General features: G+C 44.2%; 1 protein-coding gene across 2 annotated transcripts in view; it reads right to left on the reverse strand.

Moving 5' to 3' along the window:
- The window catches only part of LOC144121224 (carboxypeptidase D-like), a 51,546-nt gene extending 42,828 nt beyond the window's left edge, over window positions 1–8,718 (reverse strand). For both annotated transcript variants that reach the window (XM_077654319.1, XM_077654320.1), the window contains exons 1-2: window positions 7,838–8,718; window positions 2,274–2,416 (exon numbers count right to left, since the gene is read on the reverse strand). In XM_077654319.1, coding sequence (XP_077510445.1) covers window positions 2,274–2,416; window positions 7,838–8,711 — 1,017 coding nt within the window. In that variant the 5' untranslated portion in view covers window positions 8,712–8,718. The remainder of the gene's footprint in view (window positions 1–2,273; window positions 2,417–7,837) is intronic.
- Between the last annotated feature and the right edge of the window lie 1,779 nt (window positions 8,719–10,497).

Here is a 10,497-nt window from a genome sequence, read left to right on the forward strand (position 1 = left end):
CAGACAGACAGAACCTGTTCACATTCCTCACCCACAAAAAGACAGGAAGAAACGTTTCCCTCCCTTTTCTCTTTCCCATGCTGTACCTTCGTGCTTGAGCGAGCAGCTGGGCAACTTCTCCTGCACACATCCGCTTTTCCTGTCCCTTTCTTTTTATTTTTTTTCTGGACGTTCCTGCCTGTGACCTCCCCCCCCCCTTCTCACTCTAATTGCCCAACAGCTAGCAGACAGAAAACCAGTTGAGCAAGAAGGCCAATAGACCCCTCAGAGGCACTCGCAAGGAATGATGCCATGGGCAAAGTTACACTGACATCGTTTCGAAGGCAGCTCTACTCAGTGGAAGTGAAGTTAGTTGCTAGAATAGAAGCCTCTGCCACCTGACAGAAGTAACCACAGCTTTCTAAAAATATAATTTTTAAAGTGTTTTGCAAGCACTGTATTACTTAATTAACAGTGCTCTGTTACCTGGTGTCATATACAAGACTCTTCCTAAACTAACTTCCTTTGCGTGACAGAATAATGAGTGTTGCACATAAAACGTAGTGGTCTTCTCTCAACTGGCGAACAACAAACCAGTCATAAATACACAACACTTAATGGCTGATACGCTTCAGCAATGTGAAAGCTAAGGAATGCATTTAAAATACCTTATTTAACTGGCAACTTCAGCCATCCTACGTGTGGTATGCCAGAATTAATAGAATCAGTGCACAGGTTGCCTCAAGTAATGTTTCATTACTGCCTGGTGTCATTGCTCAGCAAGCTGAGTAGAATCAACCTTTTAATAACACATGCAGATGAGCGTTAGGGGCATTGAGTTTAAAGCAAGAGTATAGGATCCAAGAACAAAATTTCATAGCATAGCTGTGCCAATGAAAGCCACTGTGATAACTGACAGATGCAATAAAACAATGCCGCTCAGGCAGCAGCTGTCCGAAAAATGCCAATGTCCTAATAGATAAGAACTCGGGAACTTGTCTGAGTTGGTATTGCAGAACGTGAGTGGTGGCCCATGCCATATGCTTGGTCCCTGATGCCAGCAACAAGTAGTAGTAGTATTAGTAAGTGGTTTTTATTAAAATAATAGTAAAAAGGAAGGAAAAGATTTTTGCTAGCCCCGGCATCTGCCATCGATACTGAAGCACCTGAGCTGGCGCAGCGGAAATAAAGGATAGCAGGCAGAATGCAGAAATGAAATTAAAGAGGTGATGGGACAGGAAGAGAGGATAGGGGGAGAAGTAATATATGCAAACTATATTACCTCTCCTTCTGACCTCTCGCCCCAGCCCAGGTGCTTCAGTATCGATGGCAGATGGCGGGGCAAGCAAAAATCTTTACCTTCCTTTTCATTATTATTTTAATAAAATCCACTTACTACTACTACTTGTTGCTGGCATCAGGGACCAAGCATATGGCATGGGCCAGCACTCACGTTCTGCAATACCAACTCAGACAAGTTCCCGAGTTCTTATCTATTAGGACATTGGCATTTTTCTGACAGCTGCTACCTAAACAGCACTGCTTTATTGCATCTGTTTTATTGCCAGCAACAAATTTTTAATTTACTTGTCCTGAATAACTACAAAGACAAACTAACTCATAATAATTACAAAAACAAACTAATAAATAAACTAATGACTTCACATACTGTTTTCAAAGTAAAAAAAAGAACAGGAAAAATACTTCAAATAACTCAGTCATCAGCAATGGTGTACTTTTGTATAAAAAATATTTCAAGCCCGTGCCCTTTTATAATTTGCAGGAAAAGGAAAGTGAGGGGCGACAACTACAGGAATTTGCATCCCATAAACCCTCAACAGAAAAACAGTTCTCACCTCCAACCTTGCACCATTTACCTGTGCGCCTTTTTTTTCACTTAGCAGGAATTTTATCCATGCACAACAAATTACCACGTATACTGCAAAAAGCCAGCAGTGAAATGACGTCACGCTGCAGCGAAGCAATGCCACAAAGAAAACGACCAGAATTCTTTCTGTGGCAAACACTTTCAGTAAAATGAATTTTACATGCCAAATTTCCAGTACATTATAAGCTTGTGTTTTGTATTTACCACAAAGGCTACTGACTCCTGCACCCCAATCTGATATGAGGAGGTGGGAGGGGAAGTAACGAGGAAGAAACGATCATCCAAGAACAGTGCTTCCTCTGCCGACTACCTTTGATCATACATGGAGGGTACACCATGAGGCTCATCAAAGGCCCGGGAAGCAGTACTCTCACTGTATTCCATAAAGAGGATAAAGCCTCCTTACCTGTTCCATGTAGCTCAAGAGGGCATTCTTGTTTTTCTCCCATTCACTCACAAGTGTGTTTGCCCTTGGGTACTTGCAACAGGATATCTCAAGGGTGATCTCAAAGCAGTTTGTGTAGAGGTAGCTAAAATCCTGCATACTCCCTAAGGGCGAGAAAACAATGCAAATAATGTGGTTAGTTGCAGTGGAGTGAGAAAGGATGGAAACTGCCTCAACCCCTAGAGTTGCCAAATACAAATTATATCTGTCAAGAAAAAAAAAACAAGGGTGAGAAAACGCAATGCAGCCCTCTGAAAAAAATATATATATTCTCTATATACAGTATTCTTTCTGAAAGAACAACAACAACACAGTGGCATTCAAACTTAGTAGTGACATGAAAACCTTGAATGGTACCAGTGGAAGAAATGTGGTCTTACACCTCTGCTTAAGGGGGAATGTTAGGCAAGAATGACCAAAGGAATGATTTATTCATTTTTCTCCTAAAAAACTTTGGGATTCCTGAAGAACGAATCCTCTGAGCAGCATGCTCATATGCATACTGCAATACACATAAGAACAGCACAAACCATGCCAATGCACTCTTTAAATTAAGCATGACTTCAGGCAAGCAATGTTTATTAGCTCTTTTTGGGTTCAAAACAAAGAAAAACTGCTGAAAACAATTTTATTTTTACAAACTTGATAGAAAATATTCCAGAAAAAGTTTATGGTTTTGAATAAATCAGTTTTGGGTGCCCTGGAACTTTGTCAGAGCTTGATTGCCACCAAGTTTTTTTGTTTGTCCTGCATCATAGTTTTTGGAGTTTACAAAAGCTTCCAGCTGCATTGTGGCTTTAAAATACATTGTGAAGACAGTGGTGGCTGCCATTTTTCTGCCATTTTGTGAAAGTAGTGCAAGTTCTGCAAAAACCAGTATATTACACAAGGTGTGTTTTGTGATAGGGTGCTGAACCTAATAGAGATAACAAGGACAAATTTCCATACCTCTGCCAAGATCAAGAAGAAAAGGATGAACAAGGAATCTACTAAAAAAAGGGTTGGCAGTGCAGTCTGAAAGAAATAATGCCTAAGACTATGCACCAGGCTAGTTTCATGATTGTGATTGTGGGACCAAGCTTCAAACTGCAATTCCACAAAACACAATTATAGTGCTTTCAAGGAAAGTTTCCTCTGCAACTAATAAGCCTTTCCCCGGGATTTCTTTTTATGATTTCATTGCATGCCCACTGCATGTACTAAACCAAAAAAATTACATTGGAACAATATCTTTATTAATTTATAAATAAATTTGTCTTGCAAGGAAGCAAAAATACTGAACGACTGATAGTGAAAATTTATTTTCAATGTACAATAAAAGCAATCACTATTATTTCGATTCAGAAGAAGGCCCTTGTCAAGGGCAACAAATGAGAAAAGTGCCAATGCTGTAGCTCAAATATGTATTTTAAAAATGTTCCTTAACAAACAACAAATTGTAATTTTTTGTAATAGCATTAGTATGCTTACTATATTTGAGAAATTTCGTGCAAAGAAAGTAGAACATCTTACAAATGACTTGGAAAAATATGAATTTATTTGCTTGCACAGGAGCTGAAATAATGGCAAAACAAGCTGAGAGTTATGTTAGCCTGCCACACCTCCCTCAAAAGCAGGAAATAGCCCATACTACTCGCCCGATTCCCATCTCCAGCCTAATTGCTAAAACAGGCCAATAATTTCAATTTGAATCAAACACTATTTGATTATAATTACTATGAAACAAAGCTTCAGCAACATTACAAAAGGTGTGCAGAAAAGCTAAGATTATCAATCCCACATCATAATCACCTTGAAAACTTCAAATTTTTTTGCATGCACTTTCAATCTTTCTCAAATTCAGTCATACGATGCTGTCTTATCTTAGCATGTTTTTTTTGTTTTTGTTGACAGAGAGGAAGAGACAGAGGAAGGATGATATGCAAAGGGAAGCACTGAGGTCAACCTGAGCCTGAGCTATAATTACCTCACCTGCGTTTCTGCACTGGAGAGGGGGAAGTTAGTTCACTGAAAAGGGGTGCAACTACTAACTAGCATCATCAGTTACACAAAGCACACATGATGCAGATCAAAGACATTTGGTAATTACACGAAATGAGTTCACTAAGTTCCCTATTCACTAAGCTGGGAAATTCATCCATAGTCTATTTTTGCACAGCTAAACCTTCGGTATTTCTAAAGCCTGGATTTACAGACAGCATCAGCCGTCACAATTAAAGATATAGACCCAATAGAACCACACAGTTTTGCATGTGTCAACAAGAAAACTTTTTGCTGGTTTACTGGCTCAAAATATCTGCATTTCTAAAGCGGCATAATGCTAAAATATCAGCGCAGCCCTGGTGGTCGAGGTTGGGACCAGCCACTTGGGGGAATTAAAGTTGGACAGTGATGGGTCGGGGGAATCAGCTTTTCCCAATGCCTAACCACTGGTGATGTTTGCGCCCTCCCCCCATGCATATCGAACCCGGATATTTCAAATTACTGGCTACATCGAACACAGATTATCCTTGAAAATCCCATCTAAAAGTACAGGAAAGTCACGGTTGTTCATGAAACCCCAATTTCGCCAGTCTTTCGATATGTCGAACCACGTGCTGCACTCCTGCAAGTGGTGCCTTTCCTAACGGTGCTATACAATCACTTTTCGGGCGCAGAGACGGGACGGCTGAACGGCATAGGGCATCTTCTGGCAGCACTAGCGCTGTGAAACCACATGGTCAAATGAACGCAGGGCATGCTTGATGGTGGCCTTCGGCCTCCACTACGTGGTGAGGCCAACATAACAAACTTAAGACCATCAGCAGCCCATGCCTGATTTGCTTTGCTGCTGAAGATCTTATGGAAGCCTACTGAACCTTAATTTTGGACATCTGATGACATGCAGGGGCTAGCTCCAAAGCACCATTCACTGCAGCTTTGACGCGAAGCAGGTTAGGTCCAGCAATTCCTAGCATGCGGTGCGCCCCCAGCACGCCAGCGAGCGGCACATCGCTGCAAGTAGTGCGTCACTAGCATGAGTGCAATGTATTCTTGCTTGTAAGTTACACACAAGCTTAACTATTGCCATTTATCAATATATTGAATTATTTCGAGATCACCTTCAAGTTCGATATATCCGGGTTCAAGTTACCATCTGTGCCAAATGAAACGCGAACAAGAGAACTGGAATGCCAACACAAGAACACCAATATATTAACTCCTCGAGAGAAAATACAGATGTGGTTGGCTAATGCTTCTAAAGCAGTCTTTACATCTTCAATGTGAAATAAATTTGTGCTAGTACTATTGAGGTTTCTCTTAATGTGTTGTAATTAATGAGATATCATTTTGCAATTTATGTTTCAATTTTCTTGTTCGCACTTCATTTTAGGATGATAGTACTTCTGTGAGAGGTGGCCGTTTGAAAAAATGCATTCCCGCGAGAATTTTCGGAAAGGTTCATTGCAGCTTGGCACTGTACTGCACTTTAAGCAGTCATTCTCTTCCCCTTTTCCTCGTCCTAGGGAAGGCACCATTACAGACATCTACCCAATCTGCGGCATATGCGCTCCCTGCACCATGACAGGTGTGCGTATGCACCTGTCACCAGGAGAAAAGCGCTCAAGAAAGGAGCACTTTGGACGGTTTAACACTAGCAGTTGTTTAAAAATGGACATACTATAGATTTTCTTTCTTACTTTTCATCAGGCTGTGACAAGAAAGAAAAATGAAAGCCATGACAGGTGGTCAGAACAAAAGATCAAACAAGAGCGCAAATGGTAAAACGTCCGCTTCGAACAACGCAGCTTGCAAGCGAAGCCACGTCACTCTTTGTTAATCTCCCGTCAATCAGCATAATCGACTTATGAAAACGCCCATGTCAGTCACATAGCGCACCATGATTACGCAACATAGAGAGCGCCAGGAGGACTAGCCTGAATCTTTACTGTTTTCCGCGGCTGTGATATTTTTTTTTTCTAAAGATCACCGCAAGGCGGTATTGCGGTGCATTGCGCTTGTTTATTAAATAAGCAACGTACACAACAAGGGTGTGATAAGGGTGCGCGTCACTCTCGGAGAGTTTTCGCATACCAAAAACGCTCCATGCGAGCCATACGTTCGGCGTGTCAGCGCTACCACTTGCACCTCAAAGAAGCAAGAAAGCGTTTCCGGCGTCTTCCGATAGCAGCACCTGCCGTAGTGCATCTTCGTCATATCAGTGGAATGCATTTACTGTGCAGCGCCGTGCATACGCGGTCTTTGCTAGGCGAATTTCTGCGCCGCGCGATATACTATCACTCGGAGGATTGTCAGGTGCTATCTTGAGCGTTCGCACGTGGCTTGCCGCGACCGAATGTCATTCATTGGTTTTTCCCAAGGCAATTGCGGACATCACAATCCAGCAGAAAAAAAAAAAAAAAGGAACATGGAATACATCTTGCGGCCGACTGCCAATGGAAAGCGCAGCATCGTTCGTAGCCTCCCGAATTTGTTTAATTTTATACAAATACCAAAAACATTCCCTTCAAGAAACAAACAACAGGCAGGCAGTTATAAGTGCTTCCTGCCGCACACTCGTAAAGAAGGACCGTGTCATTCACTGCGCCGAAATAGCACCAGCTGTAGCGATGCGCAGCTGAAAGCGCCCGAAGTTCAACTCTCCGAAGCGTTCCTAAACTTGAAACGCATCGTAAAACACCGTACTTAGTAAATGGTACGCTCGCTTAATTGCAGTACTACACCAAAAGCGAGAGGGGTCACGCAAAATGCCCGACTTTTGATGACTCTGCGGGCTCCAGACCCTCGTCGACGACCGCGCAAAATTTACAGACCGAGGCACACCCTGCTCCGGCAGGCCAAGCTAAAATTCGGCCGCATTCGGGCGAGCGGAGCGCGAAAAGAGGAAACGAACTGCGACAAAACGCTCCGACCGAACTATTTTGCCTACGAGTTGCGCGCGTGACAAGCATCAAGGAAGAGATAGACATCGAACGACGAATAGGTGCGCCGGGTAAAAACCCCGACGACGACAGCTTCGCCCACCGCTCGCTATTTCTCGCGCCACTTAATTTCGCCAAGCGGAAGCCGCCCCCAGATTTCGGTTCAGGGCGCGCGGCTACGCAGACCGTAACTGGTTTTCCTCCAGCGCTCGCTGCCTCTGCGCGCACCCGCACAGAGCTCCGCGCGGACTTTTTGCCTTTTTTATGCCTATTTTTTTTTCTTTTCGGCGTCCGCTCCCGTCGACTCCGCCGCTGCCGCGGCCGCTAAGAAGCAAGAGCGTCGTCACCCGGGGTCGATAAAGCCCAGGGGCGCGAGGTTCACGTGGTCGGGGGTGCGCGGGACGAAAAGCAAAAGCTCTCCGCGGACAAGATTGCATTTCGGAGCGGTAACGGATGTTGCACGCTGCACCGCATCGCACGCTCTTACGTGCCGTCGCTGCTGACGGGAGTGATAGACGTGGAAGTGACCTTCTAAGCTCCTGTCATGCCACAGTAAAAAAAAAAAAATGAAAGAAAGCAGACTTCACTGCGGCTGGTTCCTACCTGATACGGAGAGCCACTCGGCGCCGTTGGAGATGCCGCCGTCAAAGTATTCCTGACACTGGGGGCTTCGGAACATATCACTGTGGGTTCTCGCGTAGGTACTCGCCAGATGCCGGAACACCTCGTCATCAGGGGTCAGGTTGGGGCTGTCCTTCGGCGCGTCTGGCGATCTGTAGTCGTACGGGTACAAGGCGACCACGAGACCGCTGTGCAGGCTAGCCGAAAGCACGAATGGGTTGCTGACCAACCACGTCATGATAGCCAGGGTCTCGGGCTCGCGGCCTGCTGTCATTGTGGTCAGGTCAGCACCGCTGCCTGGAAAGTTGCTGTTCAAGTCGACGATGTGGCTATTAAACCGGCCCGAGTCGCGGTTGGCCCCTTCGCAATCGCCTTCGCTGGCATTGGCAAACCCGTCCGGATTCAGCGACGGGCAAAAATGCAATTCTGTGTTGTTGATGAGGCGTGTGATGCGGCTGTCGGTGCCGTAGTTATCCAGCATGTACTCAACAAGGTACAGGAGTAACTGGCGTCCCAGGGCCTCGTTGCCGTGGATGTTGGCGGTGTAGCTGAACAGCGGCTTGCCGATGCCCCGCACGTGAGCATCGGTTGTGATTTTCAGCACCCATATCTGACGACCGTTCGCACTCTTGCCGATGCTGTAAACAGACGCTAGCGACCGATGCTTGCTAGCGAGTGAGTGCAAGAAATCGGTCGTTGCGTTATAGTCCAAATACCTGGGAACGGGAAACGCTTCGTCATTTGCACTCACTGCACTCGCAAAAACTAACGTAACTAGCGCGATCACAAGCAAACATATTAAACACCGAGCGCGACCATACACGTCGGGCCCCAGGCTCGGCGCCATGTTTGCCATCAGTCAATGCCGCCCAGTGTACCTAGCACAATATAATGTAGTACCTAGGCCTAGGCCTGTGTACCTGCGTGGCAAAATGCCACGGTTGCGCCCATGCAACACAAAATTCTGCTTTAAAGAAAACAACTTCGTTGCTTAGTATCATAACATGAATAAACAGATATTGTGTTTTCGAAGGTTATTGGAATGTTTATTATAAGCTATTCAATTTCATGTTATCAAATAACCCGAAACCGAAACTAATAAGAACGCGCGAACTTCAATCCGCTTTTTTTTTTTTTAACGCAACAGTGCATACTCTCAACAATATGCATCGTTGCAACAGTCAACAAAACTTAGAAAAAGGAAAGGCGCGTCCAAGTAACATGGCTTCCAGTCGCATGTTCTATAAAAAGGTATGTAAAGATAATTCGCAGGGCACGTTACACATGATGATGTACCCGCGTACTAATATAATTAACAGCGCTGACACATGAAGGTCGTTGTAAAATTGACTCTGCAATGTGAGCATAAAGGATTTGACCACAATCCATCACTCTCATCCTTTCTTTATTTCTTTTTCAACTTTAGGGCCACTAACTCGTGCGACTAGCACAATAAGATTTAAACAACGTTGTACCATGCGCTTCGTGAAACTATTATAAAACAGTCTATTAGATCAGCTGTAGAGGGCAGTCGGAATGCGGCGTGACAGAAAAAGACTGCAGCTGACGTAGTTTCAAGAATTTTGCGCTAAGGTATGCGTGACGGGACTTTACGAAAGCAGCCTAGGTTTCTATTGCAACGCCGTGGAGGCTGAACAAAAAGAACGCATTATGCAAACGTTGTAATTAGAAAGGCCAAGGGCATGCTGTCTATGCGCAGGTATGACGCCTATTGGTTATACGGCTCATATACTTTAATATATTATTTCTGTTCATCCTCCTCCTTCCAAGCATGTTTTACCACATTACCTATGTGCACGTAGGAAGAACTTGCCTGTTTAGTTTTGTGGGTGCCGGCAGAGGTATAGACTTGGGCGTAGCTGTGTGTAATGAATTATTTATCAATATTTCTCAGATAAAGCTATGGGGGAACACGATTCTTGAGTAGCCCCGCGTTCCAGTCCCACGAGCCCGACACCAAGACCAAAGTAGACGCTGCGCAGGTGACGAGTTTCCCGTCATTGTCTTGAGCGAAGCTCCAATAATAATAATAATAATAATAATAATAATAATAATAATAATAATAATAATAATAATAATAATAATAATAATAATAATAATAATAATAATAATTGGTTTAGGGGGAAAGGAAATGGTGCAGTATCTGTCCATGTATCGTTGGACACCTGAACCGCGCCGTAAGGGAAGGGATAAAGGAGGGAGTGAAAGAACAAAGGAAGAAAGAGGTGCCCGTAGTGGAAGGCTCCGGAATAATTTCGACCACCTGGGGATCTTTAAAGTGCACTGACATCGCACAGCACACGGGTGCCTTAGCGTTTTGCCTCCATAAAAATTAATGTGGATTAGCTCAGCTAATCTTCTTTCACTCGATCCCTCCTTTATTTCTTCCCTTACGGCGCGGTTCAGGTGTCCGCCGATATATGGGACAGATACTGCGCCATTTCCTTTCCCCCAGAACCAATTATTATTAATAATAATCCAGGATATACAAAGCGAAAGATGTCGTTGGTGTTGAGAATGTTCTAGACGGCGATATGGCTTTGAGCAAAGGAAGGGCGCATAACTGGCTCACTGGATATGCGGACGTCTCATTGGTGCTTTGATACATGTGGCGGTGGTGA

Source organism: Amblyomma americanum, chromosome 2 (genome assembly GCF_052857255.1).
Source record: "Amblyomma americanum isolate KBUSLIRL-KWMA chromosome 2, ASM5285725v1, whole genome shotgun sequence".
Taxonomy (NCBI): Eukaryota; Metazoa; Arthropoda; class Arachnida; order Ixodida; family Ixodidae; genus Amblyomma; species Amblyomma americanum.